This window comes from Trifolium pratense, linkage group LG2 (genome assembly GCF_020283565.1).
Source record: "Trifolium pratense cultivar HEN17-A07 linkage group LG2, ARS_RC_1.1, whole genome shotgun sequence".
NCBI lineage: Eukaryota > Viridiplantae > Streptophyta > Magnoliopsida > Fabales > Fabaceae > Trifolium > Trifolium pratense.
The window spans coordinates 65,424,345-65,448,508 of record NC_060060.1 but is presented as its reverse complement, the minus strand read 5'-3'; the positions used below and the strand labels follow the sequence as shown (position 1 = coordinate 65,448,508).

Below are 24,164 nucleotides of genomic sequence, written 5' to 3'. Positions count from 1 at the left end.
TAGATATCCATTATCCAGCCTTGTTCACATTTTTTGGACGTAAATCAAGTATCATATGCGTGCAACTGCAGAGACTAATCTCTCGAGCCTAGTGGGACCCAAAATGGGCGGCAAACTCTCCCTAAGAGTTTTAACGTTGCCGCATGCCCAAGCTAGGGATCGAACCCAAAACCTTAGTTAAGTTAGAAAAGACTCGTGTTATCTCATCTAAACGCTCTAATGTAGCCTCGTTCACATTTTATTTTGATTTTATATGGTTTGAGCTCAGAGTTTGAAGCACTAAACTATAATAACTTAATAAGGGCAGCACAACTCAATAAGACTAGGAGGTATAGCACCGGTAAAAATTAGTACAGGAAGATCTAACTTCAATATCCATCAGACACATTGATTCTAAAGCACTTTTGAAACCTTATCCTCATAGCTAATTGTGAAATTGGACTCAAACAACAACCAAACTTTATCGCACTGAGTGGAGACATCTACATGGATCAAACGTCATAATGTTCAATCGTATACCACATTAATTTCTAGATATTTCTTAATAGTTTCTCGTATAGTTTTTTCTGGATCTTCCTCTACCACTAGCGATTTGACTATCCTCCATCCATTCTACTCTCATTACCACACATCTTTTCTACTATAAGTGCTACGCCAACTCTAATATTGTCATTTCTAATCCAATCTCGTCTAGTTTTACAACAGACCAACACAACATCTTCATCTTTGCTACGCTTAATTTATTTTCGCGTTGATTTTTTACATCCCAACACTATCCCATACTATACAACACCAGTCTTAAAGTTGTCCAATAAAATTTTCTCGTTAACTTGAGCGGTACTTTCGTATCACATATAACACCTAAAACCTTCTTGTAAGGTCTACCCGGCTTAACTTCCTGCAATTTATTACGGGAGAATGATGCATTTACTAAGAGACTCTACAAGGGTTTGCATGCAATAAGACACATAAGCATAGGCAATGCATGCCAATACAAAAGAAGCATGATTACTTTGGAATTATTGATCGTGCATTGGCGTTTCCATGTGGAAAGGGGACTACACTTAAACAAGCTTCCTGGATTTAAATTGTTTTTTCCTAAGTAGTCAAGGAATTCCAAAAGGAGAGAATTCTAAGTAGTTTTACCTATAAACCACTAACAATCCATTTGGCCATTCATCTTTATAATATACAAAACACAGAATAATCATAACCAGATTGACAATGTAAAGAAGCAAGAACAAGAAATGAATGGTAATGTCAGACTGCTTTGATTTATCTTTCACATTCACTTTGTTAATACAAATTCTGTTTTTATTTGATTTCATTCCTACTAGAAAATGGCGACATGTGTTCACAAGCTGCTTTAAGTTGTTTCATTAATTTAAAATACAGTAGAGAGTAACAGAGAACAGAAAATTTTGGCCTCAGATTCACTTGCACTATTTTCACCAAATCACTCAAGCTCCCACTTGCACCATTTTTTTAATCCTCCTCAACAAACAAAAGCCCAATGCTATTCTTGTACTTCATAAACATCATTGATTGGAGACTTCATAGATGAAGGAATAACATTCTCCAAAATACCATACTGTCCCATAACACCAAAGCATTCCCAGTTAGCTTCCGCGCTTGCTGCACTCTGTTAGGATGTAGAATAAAGAGTAATTAAAGTAATTAGAGCAGTTAGTTAGTTAGAGGAATATGTTGTATAAATAGTAAGATACAAAGATAGAGAGAAAACGTTTAGTGTTGTAAACATCTAGTAATAGAGCAGTGAAGAGGAAACCCTTGGAGGTAGGACTGTGCATGGTTAACCAAACCACAGAAATCAATCAACTTTTTGGTTCAGGTTTGATAAACCGAATCGGTATTATAGAAAACCATACTCGATGTGTGAAACAGCTTCAAACCGGTTTGGACCCAGTTCAGAACCAGTTTTTGATTAAAACATGGTTTCCAATCCAATGATTTCTCTGTTACTTTCAGACTCCATCAACGGTTCGGAACTAAGTATCTATGACACTGCCTTTGTTTCCAATTTCCCGGCAACTGCAGATTTCTTCTAAAAGAGAAATGACAAGAAAGGGATGCTGTCATTTCCAGATGGCGGAAAACAGCGGTTTATTCAAATTCCACTGTGCAACAGTGCTATAGCACCGTTGTAGCTGCTATTTCACAATGTTTTGTACTAAATAGTGCCTCGTGTGACAACAACGATTTGTTCAAATTCCTCTGTGCAATAGTGCCACTATTTAACAAAACTGCGCGAAAGGGAACAAATTAGATGAAGCACTGGCGCAGGTGGGAGTGACATGATGGCGGCTGAGAGCATATTATGTGCCTTTTGGAGAGTACAGTAGGTTTTGTCTTTTGGGTATTGGTTTTTAATCTGCGTACTGGTTATTTGTGGTTTAAATGGAAAGAGACTGGGCCAGTTTATATGAAAAACAATTTGGGCTTTTTAAATAGGTGCACCGGGTTTTGTAAAATGGTTCTTGTGGACCAGTTTTTTTGCATATCCCTATTTCGAAGAGAGATATACTCTCCTCCAAGGGTTTCCCCTTTCTACAACATAGCCACTGCTCTATTACTAAATGTTTAGGTCTCATTTACAATATGAACACATCTAAAGTTTTCATTTTATAAAATGCATGTTCATTTTAAATTGTCAAAAGACTCGTGTAGTGAATACATGAGATATAGAGAAGGTAGAAAGCAAACTAGGAAGAATGCATTTTCAAAAATAATGAAAAACAATGTTTTGGCATTTTCAAAATAAATGCTTTATCTGTTTTCAAAAATTGTAAAAGAAGATAGTGAGGAAAGTATTTCTTACGATTATTAGTTGAAGTGAAAATAAAAACATGAAACAAGGGAAGTACATGGGCCCTTACAATCTCCTCCGAGGGTTTGCCTTCTACAACACAGTCACTTCTCTATTACTAAATGTTTACAATACTAAATGCTTCCTCTCTATCTTTGTATCCACCTATTTATACAAAATACTCCTCTAACTAACTAACTAACTGCTCTAACTAGTCTTACACTCTTACTGCTCTAGTTCCCCTATATTCTATATCATCACACACTCAAACTTCTGTCTGTCAATGTCCACCAACTACGGTCTATGCCAAAGACAACAAATATATTACCTAAAAGCTTTTACACTATCAACATGCCACCATTTTTTATACATGCCTCACAGAAAGGAAAAATAAAAACTCTAGAAACTGCACTCTCTCACACACAGAAAACAATTCACGGTGCATTGAAGAGTTTCAAAATACAGAAAACATTTCGTAGATATTGACTAAAATGAGCCGAACAGCAGGGTATTTATTTATAATTCACTGATTTGTTCACTTATTTTATCTGATATGTAGATAACAATTGAACAGAATGAAAAATTGAATTAACGAGAAAACAAGAATACACCATATGTAATGGGGAATACATCTTCCAAATTCAGCAAGGCACAAAGCAAACAAACTAAAAGAAAACTTGACAATAGGTTATTAACATGAGTTTTTATTCAGTTCTGTCATCACAACTTAATTTAGGTAACTTATTATTATACATAACCATATATGAGCATGCTTCATCCTAAAATACTACTACAGGTAATTTCAAAACAACTCAAAAAGGCAGCCAAAAACTGACCAATAATCAGTGCTGCGACCATTGAATATCCTTGATGTTGATACCTTCCTTCACCATTTCATAAAGTGGACTCATTTCCCTCAACTTCTCGACTTGATGAACTGTGAGATGAATCGCCCTGTCAATTTCCTCCTCAGTAGTGAACCTCCCAATACCAAACCTAATAGAAGTATGAGCCATATCCTCTTCCACTCCCAACGCCCTCAAAACATAAGAAGGCTCTAAACTAGCACTAGTACAAGCACTACCACTAGAAACAGCAACCTCCTTCAATCCCATAAGCAAACTCTCCCCTTCAACATAAGCAAACGACAAATTAAGATTCCCAACATATCGACTTTCCATACTCCCATTCACCTCAACCCCATCAAGCTTACTTCTAATCCCATTAAGTAACCTCTGTTGCAACGCCGAAATCCTCTTCTCATCATATTCCATCTCCTTCATAGCAACCTCACAAGCAGCACCCATCCCAACAACCAAAGGAGTAGGCAAAGTCCCACTCCTAATCCCTCTCTCTTGTCCACCACCATTCATCTGCGGCTCAACACGAATCCTAGGCCTCCGTCTAAGATACAACGCTCCAATCCCTTTCGGCGCATAAATCTTATGACCACTCAATGACATCAAACTCACATTCCACTTATCAACATCAATAACAATCTTCCCTAAAGCCTGAGCTGCATCAGTATGAAAAGGAACATTAAACTCCTTACAAATTTTCCCAATTTCTTCCATAGGTTGAACAACACCAATCTCATTATTCACAGCCATAATAGAAACAAGTCCAGTATCCGGCCTAATAGCCGATTTCAACTTCTCCAAATCAACCAACCCATCCTTCTCAACAGGAAGATAAGTAACATCAAAACCCTCTTGTTGAAGATGCCGACACGAATCAAGCACACACTTATGCTCAGTTTGCAAAGTTATCACATGTTTTTTCTTCTCCTTATAAAAATGCATAACACCCTTAATTGAAATATTATTCGATTCAGTAGCACCAGATGTAAAAACAATTTCTTTAGGGGAAGCATTGATCAACGAAGCAACCTGCGAACGAGCGTGTTCGACGGCGTTATCGGATTCCCAACCGTAAAAATGGGTACGAGAGTGAGGGTTTCCGTACCGTGAGAGATAGAAAGGGAGCATAGCGTCGAGGACACGTGGGTCGACAGGTGATGTTGCTTGAACATCGAGGTAAAGTGGTCTGCCGGCGATTTTGACACCTTTCATGGTGATTCCGGAGGTGGTTTCTTCATGGTTTTGAGGGGGGTCTGATAAGGCTTCTGCCGCCGCTGTGGAAAACGGTTGGCGGCGGAGGAGATTGGGTTTTTTGGTGAGGTGGTTACGGAGGATTGAAGTGAGTAACTTTGAAGTCATTTGAGAAAGTTAGGTTTGATTTGGGAAATTGGAAGTGAGAAAGAGTGGATTTTTTTGGTTGAAGAAGAAGAATGAGCAATGAGGAACAAGGGTTTCCCAAGTTTGAGGGATTTTGATTAAATTAGGTTTTAGTTTTTTTAATAAAATCAGTTGTGTTGTTGTCGTACTTATGACCAACAAAATTAAATTGATGGATAATTTTTCGACGCGTCTATGGACTTTTTTTTTTTTTTTTTACTAAAAATAAAGGATATTCATTCATTCAAACTGATAGAGTACATGTAATACAAATTCAAATTTGCTAAAAATAAAAAGGATGAATCTGCAAACAAACTCACAGCATCCATGTTAATAGCATAAAACGGCAAATTACATAAGCCTACATATATGACTATATTGAAGTGTCTGGAATGTTCATGCCCCCAGATCTGCAGCGTCTATGGACTTAAAACCGTGAGATATATATATATTTTTTTTAATAAACAAAATGAAAAAGTCATTGAAAGTCACACATATAAAATGTAGTGATCGATTCACCAAAAAAAAAAAATGTAGTGACCGGAATTCGAACACCGAACCCAATGTTCGATACTAATAATTTCGGCATTTCTGTCAGCTGAACTTGGACTTGTGGACATGAGATATACTCATTCTTTCTAGCTCTATCGTATAAATGAAATTAACACTAATGTTTTGTTTAAGCATTTCATAAAAAATAGCGGATAGTTGATAAGTTAGTTTATAACGAATGAATTTACATGAGAAAAAACCAATAAGAACAAACCAAACGAGTGGATTTACATATGGTACCTACAATAAACTTGTAACAAATTTTTGAATTTGCACATGTGGATTTACATATAGCTTGTTCTCATTGGTTGATGAGTATATACCCTCAATTTATGAAAGTGTAGATTAGAAAAAACCATGAATTTATAATGAATAGTTTATAAGTTAGTTTTTATTTTATAGCGGATAAGTTAACTTATTAAATTTGTAATGTTTGGTAAAATTAACGGTTGAATTATTTTATTAGTATGAATTGACATAACAAATATGTTTAATTAATATTTAATTTTTTTCAAGTAAGATGTCAGAGGTAAAATTGAAATGAAAAATGATCAGCTATAAGCTCAGAAGCAACTTGAAACAGCGTTTGAAAATAAGCTATAAATTAGTAAAATAAGCTATAAACTCTTTCTGTATATGTTTAATAAACAGTGTTTTTTTGTCATATGAGCTTATAAGTTTTTTTTTTTTTTTACGAAACAAAGCCTAAGACAGATATCATATTTAGGATTTTTTTTTATAAATTAAAAGAAGCTAACATCATCTAATTGTGTTTTTGAGGATCATAATGTTAAATAAATTAGTTTTTACAATTACACGCGTAGAAAATCCAATTTATACAACAAAAAAAAAAAAAGGGGGTTTGGAGTGGATTATCTTTAGGTGGTGAATGGTGCTTAATAGCGGCAGAGACCGGAGTCTGATGGGAAGATCATTGATAGCAAAGATTAGATGTCTCTTGACTTTGGATTGGAATTGGTGGTAAAAATAGTAATCTTTCCATTTATCATTGGATGTCTCTTGAAAAATAGTAACATTTCCATATCACCATTGGCTAATTATGGAGTTTCTTTAGATGAAAACATGTTTTTTGAGGTTTGTCTGCATCAGTTTAGTCATTTGTTAGTAGCTTGTGTTATGGGAATTTTTGTTCTCCTTTTGATTTCTTTGTAATTCTATTAATGATGATATAAAACTATTACTTAATTAGCATGAATAAAATCAACCAAGATCCTCTTCATGTACCAAAAACAGAAAAGAAAAAAAAAATCAACCAAAATTTGTGAATCACTTTCAAATATGATTTCAAATATGATGTTATCCCACCAAAAACATATTTAACAAAAAAAAATCATAAAAGGAAAAATTGAACATCAGTCAGTCAGAAAAAAAAAAAAAGGAAAAATTGAAATGGAAAGAAGTTGTATAAATGTAAAATTATAATAAATTTAAATGGAAAGTGAACATATATTAGCATATAAGATGTTGTTTGATTCGTCTCGATAAGTATTCGGCATGCGTGAAACAGTCAACTATATCAATCAAATTAGGACGAAGGGACTACGTACCTCTTTCTATTGAAAACTTATTACAGTATATAAAAAAATGATAGTAAGAGTTTATGTTTGTAAAAAAAAAAAAAAAAAGTAAAAGAACTAAATAAAATAGTGAAACAAAAATTATACATTTAAGCCAAGTGTGTCAGCAGTTGTCACTTAGCATAAATTGGGCACCATTTTCTGTTGGTCGGTAGTCAAACTCCATGTTTTGCATGACTGAATTTGCACAAAATCGATCTTCTAGAAATAAACTTAATAACCCCAAATTGGACTAAACTTAATAACCCCTCTAAACTGCTTCGGTAATTAACGTAAGGCAAAACTAAACGAGTTACATTACATTGTACTGTACAATTATATATGGTTCAACAAGTTTGACAAGTTAGAAACTGAAACTCATACATCCATGTAAATTGCTTTGATTCCATTCTCTTTTCATGGCAGAAAATGAGGAATTCCGTTTCCAAAAGGAAATAAATAGTAATAAATACAATGAACTATTTTTGAGACAAAAATACATTCAACTATTGTTGATGAAATCTAATGTCATTGCATAATCTCCAAATAGCTTAAACACAAACCACCCAAATTAAATTGAACTTTTCTTCCTCCATATATATTCCACAAAACTTTGTCCACTAAATTATAAACATGATCTAATAATAGAGAAAGCAGTAATAAAATCTAATCAATACAAACAAATTTCCCAACAAATCTTCAAAGTTTGCACATATTTTTTTTTTATTGAATACCAACTCACACAACCGCTAGTTACACTAAAACTTTGATTCATTCAACAAAATTCATGAATTCACCTCATATTATTTACCTTTTTTAATGATTTTAATAAGTTCCACCCAAAGATAAACAAATACAATTAAAAAAATTGACATTTTTTACCAAATTAAAAAATTCAACTCAACCATTAATTATATAAATTAAAATAATAATCAATTTATTGTATGAATGTAGTCATATAAAAAAAAAACTACAAAATATGCGTTGCCAAAGCCAAACACCAATCCATTTTGCCCCACAATTTTGTTTTCTACCAAAATCGAATATCATCTTTTTATATTCTACTACTAATATACTATTACTACTACTACTACTACTATTAGTTTAATTACAAAAAAAAATATTCACAAAATAAATAAATAAAGTATGGTGACCTCTAATTTGTCTAACAAGTCACAAAATGCCACACGCTCATCGCTTATTCTTATTGACGCCGACAACGGCGGTGGCGGCGACATCTTCTTCTTCCGATTCAAAATCCAAATCCAACCATGATTTTCCTACATCAACCCCAAGAGAGTACACCACATCTTCCCTGCTCCATCCCGCACGCAATAATGTCAATGCCAAAACACTCACGTGCTCCTCACGCTTCTCTTTTTCTTCATTCATCATCATCATTTCACGTATCTCTTCTTCTTTCCAACCACCTTCCCTCAACCTCCGCAAAACACCATCCATACACCCACCAAATTCTCTCTTCCGATCATCCCACCACCACTTCCACCCTCTCTCCCCTCTCCCATCCGCCACCTCCGACCATACCTCAATCCTCCTCGCCTCCCTCGCTGCCCAAACCGGATCCATCTCATCCTCATTCTCAATGCTTTTCAAAAAACCCGAATCCCGAAAAAATCCAACAACATCATTACTCACCAACCTAACATCACCACCATGATCAACGTAAAAAACAGGATTACCAGCAATATTAGGAGAACAACATATATAACAATGCCGAAAGACCGGAACAAGCTGCGGAGCATCAGATAAAATCTTCTCCGCAGCTGACACTGGATCTTTCGGGAGTGGACCCCAGGAAGGATGCCAAAAACGGTTATTTTTAACACGTCTTAGGATGGATGAAACTGGAAGATTAAGAAGAATTTTGATTTGTTGTTTTGATGAAGAACGCCAATTGGGAAAACCTGGTGAGATTGGAAGACCTTGTTGGAGAATTGTTCGAAGGTCAGGTGGGAAATTGAGATTGAATTTTGATTTGAGAAGTGAAAATTCTGATTCGGTGAGTCCTTTTTCGATTATGATGTTGGATGATTTGAGATGTTGGATTAGGTTGTTTGCATATGTTGTGAATGAGAAACATATTCTTCGTTTTGGTCTAGGTGGTTTTGACGAAATTGATGATGATTTTGTTGTTGTTGTTGTTGTTGTTTGATTGTGATTGAAGGTGGTGGTGGTGGTCATTGTTGAAAGATGAGATGAGTGATGGCGTTACTAGTTACGTTACGTATAGTAATCACATCTCACATTAGTAATGTGTGTTTGGGAGAGAGAATAATGAGGTGTTTGTTGTGTACTTGTAATTAAGATTTAGATTTAGAGAGAGAATGTGTGTGTTTATTATGTGTTTGACTTTGAATAGGATTGTTACTCATATCTGATTGATAAAACAATATGATAAAATAAAAAAAATTATATGGTAGTGTTTGTTTTTTTCAATGATTTGTTTGGATAGTAAAAGAAAGTTTAAAAGGAAATATTCAATCCATTTATAAAAGAAAAAACAATTGTTTTATTGTTTCAAATTATATAAGAAAAAAATGTTACTCCATTCGTATTAGTTCATTCGTATTAGAAAAAAAAAAATGTTACTCCATTCGTATTAGAAAAAAAATTGTTTTATTGTTTCAAATTATATAAGGAAATTTCAAATTGTTTTTTCTTAAATATCACATTGGTCCCTGTATTTTCCTGTTTTTTCGGTTTTAGTTCCTGTATGTTTTTTTTTTAAAACAGTCCCTAAATGTCCAATTCATTTTGGTTTTCGTCCCTCCCTTCTCAAAAATGATAATGTGGCTAACGGCATAACATATGACATGCTGACGTGGCAAATGAAGGACCAAAACCAAATTTTTATGTATTACTTCCTTCGTTTCAAATTACTTGACATTTTAGAAAAAAAAATATTAAGAAAGTGTATTTTTGCACCTTATTTTCCTATTATATCTTTATTTTAATTCACCAATAGGGAGTATTATAAGTTTGTCAAGGTAGTTTATGATAAAATAGCTTATAAAATACAATTTTCACTAGTGTGAACATATAAAATAGCATAAAGCCTAATTTATATTGTATAAGTTGTTTGAATAAGCTCAAAAATAAGTTAATCTAAACGGAGCCTTAATATTGCATAAACTAATAACAAGTGACCATCAAGGCACTAACAAGTTGTTAATAATATAATTTGTCTTACGTAAAAAAAATTGTTTTTTTATTTATTTTTAAAATTAAAAAACGTTAAACTAAAAACAATTTTTTTTTAATATTAGGGATTTTAAACTTTATTTTTTGGTTTTGGTCCTTCGATAATAACTTTTTTTTTGTTTTAGTCCTTCATTTGCCACGTCAACATGCCACATGTCATGTCATTAGTCACATCAGTATTTTTGATAGGGGAGGGACGAAAACCAAAATGAATTGGACATGTAGGGACTGTTTTAAAAAAAAAAAATACAGGGACTAAAACCAAAAAAACGGGAACATATAGTGACTAATATGATATTTAAGCCTTGGTTTTTTTAATGAGTTGTTTTATTGTTAATTTAGACCCACTTAAATATGAAGGTCTAAATTAGCAACATGCACCTTTTCACTTTAGACAAAAAAAAATCATTGGTATTTATTATTTAAAACTAGTAACTTGAGGGATAGTTTTATAACTTTCATTTAAAATGTTCCTTAATTTACACCCACTTTATTTATAAATCCCTTTATGTTTTAAAAGACATTAAACATGTTTTTTTTTTTTTTTATTGTTACATATTGTATTGAAGAATTTAAAATTGAGAAAAATGTCTTGTAAAAATAATAAATCGAGAATGACATGGGAAGGTTGCAGCGTATTTGCTTGATATCAACGACAGTGATCGTCTCGTTTTCGCTCATCTTTCTCCTACTGCGTCAGTATCTATATTTTCTTATTTATTCATTCTAATATACTATTTGTTGTTGTCTAAACAATTTAGTATGAATGAATGCAGGAAATTGAACAATTTAGTATGAATGAATGCAGGAAATTGAAGATTGGGAATAAGAATTGTTCACTGTAGCCATTGAATCACTTTCACATACTTAATAAGCTATTATGTTTGGTTTGTGTAAAATCGTATTTTTTATTTTTTAGGTTGCTTATTTAGGTTGTTTATATTTATAATTAAGTGGGTCTAAATTAGTAAATGAGTGCATAAACATTTAGTAATATTTATCCAACTAACCCTTAATATTTTAGTGTAAAATAACTACGTGTCAAGATTTTTTTTGTCCAAAGTGAAAATGTGCACCTTGCTAATTTTTTTTTGTTTTAACCCTCTGGTTCTTAGGGGAAGGGGGTCCTAGTAGTCGAGAGTTCGGGGCAAGTTCTGGTGTCAATTGGTTCCAATCCCCTCCCAAATGCAGTTGCGGGGATCGAACCGTGGTCCTCCCTACCAAGTTCAGCGTCAATCACCACTGAACCAACTAACATTTGATAGTGCACCTTGCTAATTTAGACCTTCATGTTTTTAGGTGGGTATAAATTAACAAACCCTATATATATATATATATATATATATATATATATGACGAGGGATCTGTTGACTCCAAGAGTAAGTCTCCATTGACTTACTCCGCTTAATAACTCGATATCGACATTATATTTCTTCAATCCAATCGTTGAATTCAAAGATCTCATTGAGTAGATCAACTCCACAAATTTTTAATTTAGGTTTATTGATATATATGCCCGACTCTTACACATACATAAAATGCAAGTTTTAGTTTCTTCTAGTTTTAGAATTATTAGATCGTTCATGATATTATTATTTTTATGTCGTCTTTTCTAAACTTTGAGGTGAAGTTTGTTAGGAGGCAAGCGAATTTGGTTGCTCATACTCTTGTTAGGGTGGTCAATTCTTGGGATAGCTTCCATAGATTTGATATTATTCAGTGGTTATGGTGCAAAAGCTTTTTCCTTATGCACCATGCATAAATAATGAAAATTGCTTAACGCACCCCCAAATTGCTTAGCGCGCCCCCATTTACTTAGCGCCCACCAAATTTTCTCGCGCGCCCCTCAAATTTTCTTACGCACCTCCCAAATTTTCTCGCGCGTCCCCCAAAACCATTTTTGTTGTGGAATGGTTTCAAATTAGATGTACTTATAATGTCAAAACCATTTTTATTGTCGAATGGTTTTAGAGGGTTGTAATTCAAAACCATTCTGCTTGTGGAATGGTTTTGTGTTATTTATGTTGGGGGTGGGGGGCGCGCTTAACAATTTGGGGGGCGCGCTAAGTAATTTGGGGGGCGGTAAGCAATCTGGGGGGCGCGCTAAGCAAACTGGGGGGCACATTAAGCAAACTGGGGGCGCGCTAAGCAATCTGGGGTGTTTATGCATGGTGTGCATAAACCTTGCTTATGCACCATAACTTATGCCTCTGTTATGTATCGAACATATAATAGTTAATGAAATGCATTAAGTTTGTTTGATTAAAAAAAAGAATATAAATGCTTCAAAAAAAAAAAGAATATAAAATATTCTTGTACCAAAAAAGAAAAAGAGAATATAAAATATTCATCGTATAAATTATGAGTATTTTCTATATTTAGGGTACGTTTGGATTGTGTTATTTTTAAGCTTATGCAAAATAGCTAATGTAATTAAATAAGTTTTTATGAATTATTATAAACTTTTTAAGGTAGTTTATGAGAAAATAACTTATAAAAATACAATTTTTATTAGTGAAAACTTATAAATTAACATAAAACTTTATTTATTTGAATAAGCTCAAAAATAAGTTGAATCCAAACATATCCTTAGTTAGAGAATAATTAGGCCCATTCAATATCATGTCATTATTGTATAATGAAACACCGGAGACATAATTCTGTTATGGTATCACAAAATTGCTCCATGGTGACGCGAGGGAATTCTTGTTGTCAAAGAAGATGTTGAAGAGACGTTTCCAAGCTGTTTGTGTGGTAGAGTCACATGGAGAAGGTCAGTGGATATGGTACCATAAATCCACCGCAGAACTATGGCATCAAGAGGTTTCCATATGGTTGGATTAGTTTCATTTAGAGAGGGAGATGAAGAGCTAGGATCGGTGGTGGGTGTAGGGATCAGTGGCGAGGGTTTGAGAAGGAGTAAGACTAGGCGGCGCTTTTATTTTTTATTCTTTTTAAAAGAAGAAGTCTGCGCAGCCTTGGGTAATAAAATTATGTGTCATGGTATTCTTTTTAAATTGCATCATGTGAGACTTACAGTATTATTTACCTGATGACGATGCATGCGACTCATGCTATGAAGTTGACTGAATCGAGGTTGAAGTGAATTTGAGGTGTTCCGGTAAGATCGAAGAAATATTCATACATTCGTAGAAGGAATACATGTATGTTCAATACTCGAGGTTGTTGTCGGGGTTGCTGGTAATTCCTATTTTCCATTGAATTGTTTGAAAACGAGAGAAAATGATGGAGGTTAAGATGAAATGGGTTTACTCGACCCATTGACATTACATTGTTATTAAAACATCAATTTCCGATGTGATTATATAACTAGATATTCACATAGTATTGTTTACCTGATGTCTAGAAGAAATGTTATAAAATTTGTGTAGTCAAAGTTTTAAAAGTATATAAAGTATTATTTTCAATATAAAATTACTTTTTTTGTCACCTTAATTAATGTTGGGGGCATTGGTTAACAAACTTTTAGGTTAAGAGAAATGTTATTTAGACACAACTTTTAGATAAAAATACAACATCTACTAGGGGCAATTATGTTATTTCCCTAATAAAAAGGTAGAAATTGGTAGAGAAGAAATAATAATGGTGGAATGGGGAATGATATGAAATGATATAATTGTCCCTAAATATTGTATTTTTGTCTCAAATGTCTAAATAACATTTCTCTTATGTTAAGTAGAGTTAAACTAAGCATGTTTTCCTTAATGTTAAATTTCACTTTGGTATTTCTTAACACGTGCCTCGTTATCAAGAGTTCAAGACCCATTTAAAAACCACCCAAAAAATATATTCACAAAAAAAAAAGTATATATGGTCAATCAAAGGGACCTCTAATTTGACTATCAAGTGCCCTCTCATTTGAAGGAACAAGTCACAATATGACCAAAAAATTCAGGATAACCTTTCATCAAGCTATCAACATTAAGCTGAGTGATCCCATAATCCAGCAAATCTATTGTCAAGAAATTACATGCTAAGTTACTTAATACAAAAAAGTACGATCACATATTAAAGGGAGATAAACATTTTGAACTAGTTGCTTTGGCATTACTCATAGTGCAGCCGTCCCCTTTTGTTACACCAATATCTTATGCAGAAGAACTAGTGCCCTCTTCATCTCCCGTTTCTTCCTCATTTTCATCTTCAGTTGATCCTACGTTACCATCTTTCTGCTCTTTAGAAGCGTTTTCAAAATTATGTCCATGAGTTATGTTCACTCCTTGTTGATGTGTTGCATTTAACACATGTCTTGCAGAGTCCTGAGAAGGTGTTCGATAAGTCCAATCAAGATTCACATTACCAGTATTCCCAATATGTTTAGCAGAATGAGTTGATATTTCTTTATTTTCCACCTTTTCAAGGACAACTGTTTTAAAGATGGGTGATTTCATCACAAGCTGAGGTTGACTTGGTGCCGGTTTTCTTCCGTGAGCTAGTTGAGATCCGTGTAATGCATTGATTGAGTTCGATGATTTCTTAGAAGGCCTCCCTCTCTTTCGCGGTTGAGCTGTTCCTACCGGAATAGTGCTCAGAATTTCATTGATAGGCTTTTCCACTTTATGTTTTTTGAGTGATGAAACTTCTTCTTCAAGCTTAGTTAGTCTAGCCTTGTAATCAGAAACTTCAGCTTGCAATTTATTTACCATACTCCATAACTTAGCAGTCTCCGTTGACTGCAAGAATTAATAAACTTGTTCATATTTCTCATCAAGGAACTAGAAACCAAAATAATGAACATAATTTGATTGCGAGAATTGGGAAGAGGTATTCACCTGAGCTTCAACAACATTGGGAACATACGGATGTTGTAATTGGTTCATCTGAGCCAAACAAGAAGATTGATTCCAAGGAACTGTAAAGAAAGTATCAAACTTTACATCTTAATTAAGTTACATGTTTATTTTTCACAGTTGAGTTGCTTACAATAATGTAGCATAAAAATATAAAATGGTAGTATATCAGTTACAATGGAAAAAGTAGGACACTGACACTAACATGTTGACACCAATAATATATCAATGTTGAACACATGACACACATTCAATCTGAAGTGTCAATGCTATGTATAGGAAAAAACTACTAGTTCCATAATATTTGGTAAAAGTAGGACATTGACGCTAGCATGTCGACACCAATAATGTATCAATGTTGAACACCAGACACACATTCAATCTGAAGTGTCAATATGGGAAAAAACTACTAGTTCCATACATAGGAAAAAACTACTAGTTCCATAATGTTTTTTTCTGACTCTGAGAAAAACATGTCGACACCAATAATGCATCAATGTTGAACACATGGCACACATTCAATCTAAAGTGTCAACGCTATATATAGGAAAAAAACTACTAGTTCCGTAATATTTGGTAAAATAGGTATCAAAATATAATGCAAAAATTCTTAAGTAACTACAAGTCATACAAAAATCAACAATTACATACATACCTAAAGAGCCAGGAAATGTGTATCCAACATGATAAGACATATTTGGAACCAAATGTTGGGTTGTTGAGGAAGTAGCTTCAGGTACAATAGGAATAGCTTGCAAGCCATTAGCATTGAATGACTGAAAAAAAGGAGGGATATTTGTCACAAACAATTGTGGCCAAAACACATGACTTTGTTGTGGAAGTGGAAACTGCTGCCATGGTGCTTGTGTGGAATTTTGAGAAGTATAATAAGGCCACTGATACATTGATGTTTGTTGTTGTTGATTTGAGTTAGGCACATTGTCATGTGAAGCATTACTTTGTCCAAGAGTCATATTTGCCTCAGCTTTGTCCTGATTGTTCTGTTAATAAAATGAAAAAGAGTGGTTACACAAATCAAATTGCAATATATGCAATTGTTTGCGAGCAGGGCCGTCCCCGAAATTTTGGGTGCCTTTCCCTCCTTCCAAACACCCTCCGGAACCCCTCTGTTTGTGAGTTTGGAGGGGAGGGAGGACTTTGGATGGAGGAAAATAGAATAGAAATAAAGAAATTTTTCACATTTTATACATGAAAAAGTTTACCTTTTAGATTCTGGGTAGAATTGATGTATCTAGACCGGACCGGGAGGAGTATATATTTTTAATTTTGAGAATATTATAACAACTTAAATTGAATTTGAAGAATTCATATAAATCCTCCAAAACGAACCTCCAATTCAATTTTTGAGTTTCACAAATTATAAAAAAAAAAAAAAAAAAAAACCTCTAAAGTCCTCATATTTAAACTCCTCTAATCTTTCACTTGTTCCTTCCTATTTTTTAATTTTTTTTTCCCTCTCATCACTTCAAACTAGTAATCAAAGTATAATACCAAGAAATAAGGAAAGATTGAGCATAGTAAAAAAAATAGACAAGAAATGAGTTAAATTTCATACCTGGGGTTCAAAAGATGAATGTTTGTTATTCTTGTTCTTGTTCTCCATGGATTGTAGTGCTGCTTGAAACATTTATCACAGTGAGGGAAATACTGGTTACTAGTAATACTAAGTTGCTAGTGTGTTACAGCTAGAAGAAGCCTAGAATGCAATGTCTTCTCTGCTCTAATTTCTGATCAATCAACACATGAAACGAAAAAAACGGAGTGTTGCTGTGATGTGACTGACTATTCTCACTCGGTACTCAAAAAAGGGTTGATTTGGATTTTGACTCATACCGGAAAAGCTTGTAACGTCACATTACTACTACCATTTTAGGGTTTTTTATTTAATTTTTTTTTTTTTTGCTGTTTATTGAATATATTGTATTTTATATATAGGGTTAGAAATTGAAAAAAGGATTGTACCAAAAAAAAAAGGAATTTGAATTCGAGATCATTTATTTATTTTAAGATGTTAATTTATAACCATTAACCTATTTAACAAAAAAAAAATAGTATCACGGTTCGATCCTCCGCAATTGCAATTGGGAGGGGATTAGAACTATTTGATGTTAGAACTGAATATTGAACCAGATTAGACGGTACGGTGAGCCGAATAATGATAGTGAAAACCAAAAAAAAAAATAGTATAAACTATAAAGACACGATATTAACGATTAGGCCTTTCATAAAAAAAAAAGATTAGGAATGACACGATGATCAATTATGTTTGAAACAAATAGATGAAATGATAATAATCATGTTTATAAGGTTCACATTCTAAGATGCAAATTGTTTTTTCCCTAATTTTTATTATTTACACACTCGCATCCTACGTTACAAGGGGATGGTATTGAAAAACCGGTGAGGTGCATGTGAGGCTCAGGGATCTCACTCAAGATAAGGTCAGGTGATCCCTTTCTGTCTCCTTCTCAGTCGGGTAACGTAGTTTATATTTTTTTTTACTAACTCACCTCTATAGTAAAAAGATCACTCACTTCTATAGTCGTTGTTAGCTCATTCTATAGTTGTTATTAGACAAAATTTTCTCTTCCCACCCCCCACATTTATTTTCTATTGCAAAACACGCAGAAAATTTTGAAAAACGTTTTTCGAATTTCTTATGAATATTTTGGAGGTGGAAAAGAAACGTGAGGGTGAGAAGAGAAACTGTCTTATTAGACCAAAGGTGAGACTAGCCCATTTAGAAAGAAGATATTGTAGAGCTTGAGCCCATCAAGAAAAATGACACAGTAGTAATAATTGATAGAATCTATCTTTTCGCACCCTCCGAAATGACCAAACTAACCCTCTCACTTTCTAGGATGCGAGCACTTTTTCGCACTCAAAGTAGCGAGTGACAATATTTTTAACTCAACCCCAACGTATGTGGCCCATAGAATGAAAAAAAATCATGAAAAAAGGAGTTCGCATTCTAGAAAGCGAACTCATTTTGCAATTTGCTATCTACCCCCCCCCCCCCAATTTTTGCTATTTACACACTCGCTTTCTAAGTAGCGAGTGAATAATTTCGGAATACCAGGTGACGCGCATGTATGCCGAGGGTGCAAAAAGTAAAATTCTAATTGATATAAGGTTTTGAAACTTGAATTTGATGACTTTAATTTTCTTTCTTTTTAACGAAATAATTTGATGACTTCGTAACCCCATCTTCACTTGCTATTTACACAAGTAAGAGGGAATGCTAGCTTGTTAAGAGGGAATTCTTAACAGTCATATTAAATAACTATACTCTACATTTTTGCAATTCTTGTGTCTACTAGTTGTCTTCACATTATACATATCAAAGACATGCTAAGAATTGCATAAACTTATTTTTGTTCGGTTAAAGTACCACAGATCATCACATTAAGATAAAAATAATCACACAATTTGTACATTTTTTACACAATATAATACTCACTTATAATATACTAAATAATATAGTTGTAAATTTTTTAGTTCTCAAATTCTTAACTTTGATCGAGGCAAGATTCTCATGCCCCATCTTTACAAGAAGATTTACATACTTAGAGTGAGTAAACCATCACTCATAATAGCTAATTAAGTCCTCAATAAATATAAGTTGAAAACTTCCTTCAAAATTTGAAAATTTTCCAACATACTAAAGACATCAATCACTTTCACTTAGAAAGTCCAATGGAATTTCATGACTTGAGACGAGCTAATTTCTGGTCCTTAAGCAATTCAACCACTTTTCTCATTGAAGGTCTATTAATTGGAAATGCTGAAGTACAAAGTAGAGCCACATTCAAAACCTTTTCAACCTCTTCATAATCACAAGTATCCAAGTTCAATCTTGGGTCCACAATCTTTGTCACAACACAATTTAGGCCTCCTCTAATGTTGTCACTTCCTCCTACTTCATGAGATGTTGATATAGCAATCTCAGTTATCCACTTCACAATATCTTTGTTCTCACCAAAATATGAGTCATTTGGCCTCTTCCCAGTTATCAATTCCATCAACACCACACCAAAACTATACACATCACTCTTCTCAGTCACTTTCAATGTATAACCATATTCTGCAATTCAATCAATTAGGTATTAGATATTATCACACAGACACAAATATCAAACACAACACGGGCACATCAACACAAGTAATAATTTATGAAAATGAATTAATCATTGATAATCATGTGTCGGACACCAGACACACTTTTAATCAGAAGTATTTGTGCTTCAGATACAAAAAATTTCATTCATAATAATAAACAAGTAAAATGAAAACTAACCTGGAGCAATGTAACCATATGAACCAGCAACTCTAGACATAGCAGCTTCACTTGCGTCGCGCTGCAACGTCTTAGCAAGTCCAAAATCAGCGACACGAGGCACACAATCATGATCAAGCAATATGTTATTACTCTTAACATCCCTATGAACAATAGGAGGAACACAATCATGGTGTAAATAAGCTAACCCTTTAGCAGCACCTAAAGCAATTCCAAATCTCTTAGACCAATCCAACAATTCCTCAAACTTCCCCTCATGCAAAACATCACCTAAACTTCCATTTTCCATGTACTCATAAACCAAAATTCTGAAATCATCAGCACTACAACAAAACAACAGTTTCACTATATTAGCATGTCTAATTCTACCCAATGTTTCAATCTCTGACTTGAACACAGATTCTATATCAGGTTTCTGTGTTCCACAACCCCAAAGTTTCTTCACAGCAACTATTTGACCCGTTTTCACTTTCACTTTATAAACCTGACCCGACCCACCTCTTCCAATCAAATTCTCATTGGTTAAAAAAGGAACTATATCTTCCTCATTGAACCCAACTCTCTGAAATGCAGTTGTCATAAAAGCCCGTTTAGATTTTCCAACGAAAGATTTCGACTTTTTCTTCATGAACCATAAACCAGATACAAAAATCAACACAACAGAAGCAGATAAAACAATTATTGCAACAACTGAAAAGGGTCTATGTTTTGAACAAGAATGAAAGTTTTTCATTACATTGCTACACAAACCCGGGTTACCCATTAGTCCCGATAAGTAAACTTCGCGGTTAAAATCCGAAGGAACCTCACCAGACAATTTGTTATCAGAAACATTGAACTGATTCAACCTTAAGCTTGTTAACTCCACCGGAATCTTCCCCGTTAAAGAATTAACGGAGAGATCAAGGTATATTAAACCAGGCAAATTACCAAGTTCCGGTGGAATTGAACCAGTGAACCGGTTATTCGACAAGTTTAACTCGGTTAATTCAGTCCATGAAGATACATTACCAGGAATTTTACCGGTGAACATGTTCCCCTGCATATTCAGTTTCTGCAACTTTTTCAAACCGGTTATGCAGGTAGGAACTTCACCGGTAAACCTGTTGTTTCCAATGTCAATTTGCACAAGCTCAACAAGTTTGCAGACACCTACCGGAAACTCACCGGAAAACCTATTACCGGCTAAAACTAGTTTGATTAATCCCTTTGCTCTGATTGAACCTGAGACTGAACCTTCAAACCTGTTATGATCCATTTTCAGAAGAGAAAAATTGGGCAGGTTCCAGAATCTTGCTGGAACTGAACCAGAAAGTTCATTGTTCTCAATTCTTACATAATGAAGAGAATCACAATCACCATACTCATCAGGAAGAGAACCGGAAAATCGGTTTTTGAATGTGAGAAGTCTTTGAAGCTTCTTCTTTTGACAGAGAAACTTTGGTAACTCTCCAATGAAGTTATTTGTTGAAACATCGATTTCTTCAATGGCAGAGTATTTTCCAAGATCTTGTGGTAGTTTCCCTGAAAAGCTATTGTTGAAAAGACACAAATCCTGCAAATTTGGATTCAAAGCTAAACTTTCTGGAACTTCTCCACTGAGAAAATTGTCATTCAAGTGAATAACAGAAAGATTCATTGAAACGAGTTCTTTCGACAATTTTCCGGTGAGAGTGTTCTGAGAGAGGTCTAATAGAAACAAATTTGTAAGATTTGTTAAACCTTGTGGAATTTCACCAGAAAGATTGTTATCAAATAGTACAATTTTTTCAACATTTTTCATACCAGAAATGGTTTCTGGGATTTTACCAGACAAGGAATTTTGAGACAAATCAAAGTTTTTTATGGAAATAAGGTTTCCAATAGAATCTGGTATGTTACCTATGAGGTTGATATTGGCAAGGTAGAGAATTTCTAGCTTTGTAAGATTTCCTAGTTGAGAAGGTAAAGGACCTGGTTTCATTGTTTCTGTATAAGCAAGTTCAAATTGAGTTAATTCACTGAGATTACCTAAAAATGAAGGAATTGTTCCGGTGAAAAAGTTACCGGACAAACTTAGTACATTCAGTTGCGGAAATAGGCCAAAACTTGCCGGAATGTCACCGGTGAAAAGGTTGTTAGACAAAATGAGTACTTTCAGGTGTGGAAACCGGCCAAAACTAGCCGGAATATCACCGGAGAAGTTGTTGGTTGAGGCGTCGAGTACTCTTAATTGAAAGATTTCTGCGTTGAATTCCGGTAAGGTTCCGACAAATAAGTTATCGGAGATGTTCAAGACACGAAGGTGTGAACATGGTAGCATGGAATGTGAGGAAATTTCATTGCCAAGATAATTGACAGCAAGTGATAGGTTTTGGAGAGTTGGAATTCGACAGAAATTAAAGGGAAAATCGCCATAAATGCCGATTTCTGAGAGGTCGATGGATATAACTGATTTGTTTCGTGAATCACAGGTTATACCGGTCCAGTTACAAGGATTGTGTTCTGTGTTTGGAAGCCAATTGTTGAGACTCTTGTTTTGGTCATCAATTTGAGTGTTCTTGACATGAAGCAGAATTTCATAGTCTCTTGAAAGTGAAAAAGTGCTTCCACTTGAACATAGTAATGAAAAGAGAAGAATAAGAATGAGTATTTTTTCCATGTTGTAGAATTTTGGTAGAGTGAGAAATGATGAGAATGATGAAGTTTTGAAGGTGTTAATAGTAGTTTGAATTTGAGTCATACATACACTTCTTAGAATCTTAGTTAGTGATATTCCTCGTGAGTGAGTTTCTGATTTTCATGCATGAAAATAGGGACAGTTCTCACAAGATTCACTTTACTTTAATTGTTGTGTGTAGCAACAAAAAAGGGTGATGTTTTTTGGGATTATTAGGGGGAAAAGTGTGCATTTAATTCTCAGCGGTTTTGATGATGTGGTGAGGGAGGTTTGAAAGTGGAGAGGGAAACGTGATTAGGATTTGGATTGTTTTGAAAAGTGGAAAAAGGACTTAGATTAAAGTAATGAGAATTTTGCATGAAAAACTAAAAGCAGAGAACATGACAGAGGCAAAGGGAGAGAGTGTAAGAGGGATAACATAGTAATACTTCTAGAACAAGAATGAATCATTCTTGGGGATAGGAGAAATTTGGGACTACCTATGAAAAATTTTCTGTGTTAAACATTTTGGAGATAATTTGCTAAACATGTTAATAATGTAATAATGTTTTGTGTGGTTTAAGATTTTTGAATCTAGGAACCTAATACTCTTTCCTCTTATTGTCCCTTACTTAAATTCTAGTACTAGTAATATATGGAAAAGGATTGCACGCAGTTACTTAGTGCGTGTTGCTGTAATGATTTTCAGTTGTCTGGTCTTGAATTAAGGTCGAGATTGTTTAGTACTAATTTTTAAAAATATAATATTAGTAGTTCGGTCAGAAACAAATGGCTGAGATCTATTGCTTGGAAAATTTCGTATTTTTGGACAGCAGGGAATCTTGATCCGTAATATAGTATTGTTTTCTGTTTTTTTGTTATAGAGAGATACAGTATAGTGTAGATGGAGAATATTTTGCTTAGTAAGGAAAATGACATTTATTTATGTATGTACTATAATCTTAGTTCAATTTCCAAACACTATTTTGAAAGAAAAAAACAAAAGTTAAATGGTTGGGAAGAATCTGTTCCTGCTGGCTCTGCATTGCCGTGAAGAATCAGCTGTCTCTCCACTTTGCTTTACAATGTTCCCGAGGGTTCAAATTAAACAAACGCTCATTTGCTCAATTCTAGCCATTCATGCTCGTGTATTCATAATTTTCAATTCATATTCTCTTTCTTTATCATATTCAGACCAATAATTGTTTCAGCCATAAATCAAACTTGATTACCCGCATTTTTTCGAAAAATAAATCGTTCAATTATAAAAATCATATCATTTTAATATAATTAAAAAAAAAATCAAAGATTTTAATGTTGTCTAATGAAAACTATAAACAAAATCATTACTAACCTCATGCTAAAGTTTATATCTTTGTTGACATATTCACATTGTGTTTGCATTATCTTATAAATAAACATTTTTATTAAAAATGTATAGGAGTTTAATAGAGTTTTATTTTTTTAAACTGATATAAATATATTATATTATATTATATAATAATATAAATAAAATATATATATATATATATATATATATATATATATATATATATATATATATTATATGGGTATGGGGCGAGTTGGTACTAAGATACTCGTACCCGCACTCATACCCACTCATTTTTATGGGCAATTATCCATATTCGTGCCCGTATTCGAAATGCAGATTTTTATCTTACCCGTTGTGGGTATTTTTTGCGGATGCCCACTAGGGATTAGTCAAATTATCATCTCAATTAATCACTTGAGCTAATGCTTTAATTGGCTAATTGTTATCAACAATTTGATTAGTCCAAATGGTAAAAAATTTGAACATTTTGTGCAAGTTGGCGGAGGTTCGATGTTCGACTCTATAGTTCAAATGTACCTGAAATATGGTAAAAAAAAAATTCAGACATTGTTACTACTTACTACAATCTAGAATAATGCTAGCAACACACTCTCTTTTATTGGTTGAAATTCACATGGGTCCCATAAAA

General features: G+C 33.9%; 3 protein-coding genes across 3 annotated transcripts; all 3 read right to left on the bottom strand.

Annotated features, from left to right (window-relative positions):
• Positions 1-1,248: 1,248 nt before the first annotated feature.
• On the bottom strand, positions 1,249-5,230 carry LOC123908511 (cysteine desulfurase, mitochondrial-like). Its single transcript, XM_045959166.1, has 2 exons — positions 3,664-5,230; positions 1,249-1,642 (listed from the first exon to the last, which is right to left on the bottom strand). Exon 1 carries the CDS (start codon positions 5,044-5,046, stop codon positions 3,670-3,672), a length of 1,377 nt encoding a protein of 458 aa, XP_045815122.1. The 5' UTR covers positions 5,047-5,230; the 3' UTR covers positions 1,249-1,642; positions 3,664-3,669.
• A 3,154-nt stretch (positions 5,231-8,384) lies between these two features.
• Positions 8,385-9,395, bottom strand: LOC123905241. Its single transcript, XM_045954863.1, has 2 exons — positions 8,635-9,395; positions 8,385-8,508 (listed from the first exon to the last, which is right to left on the bottom strand). Exons 1-2 carry the CDS (start codon positions 9,393-9,395, stop codon positions 8,385-8,387), a joined length of 885 nt encoding a protein of 294 aa, XP_045810819.1.
• A 9,235-nt stretch (positions 9,396-18,630) lies between these two features.
• LOC123909546 (LRR receptor-like serine/threonine-protein kinase HSL2) lies at positions 18,631-23,104 on the bottom strand. Its single transcript, XM_045960407.1, has 2 exons — positions 19,545-23,104; positions 18,631-19,331 (listed from the first exon to the last, which is right to left on the bottom strand). The coding sequence occupies exons 1-2, from the start codon at positions 22,264-22,266 to the stop codon at positions 18,952-18,954; spliced, it is 3,102 nt and encodes a 1,033-aa protein (XP_045816363.1). The 5' UTR covers positions 22,267-23,104; the 3' UTR covers positions 18,631-18,951.
• Positions 23,105-24,164: the final 1,060 nt, after the last annotated feature.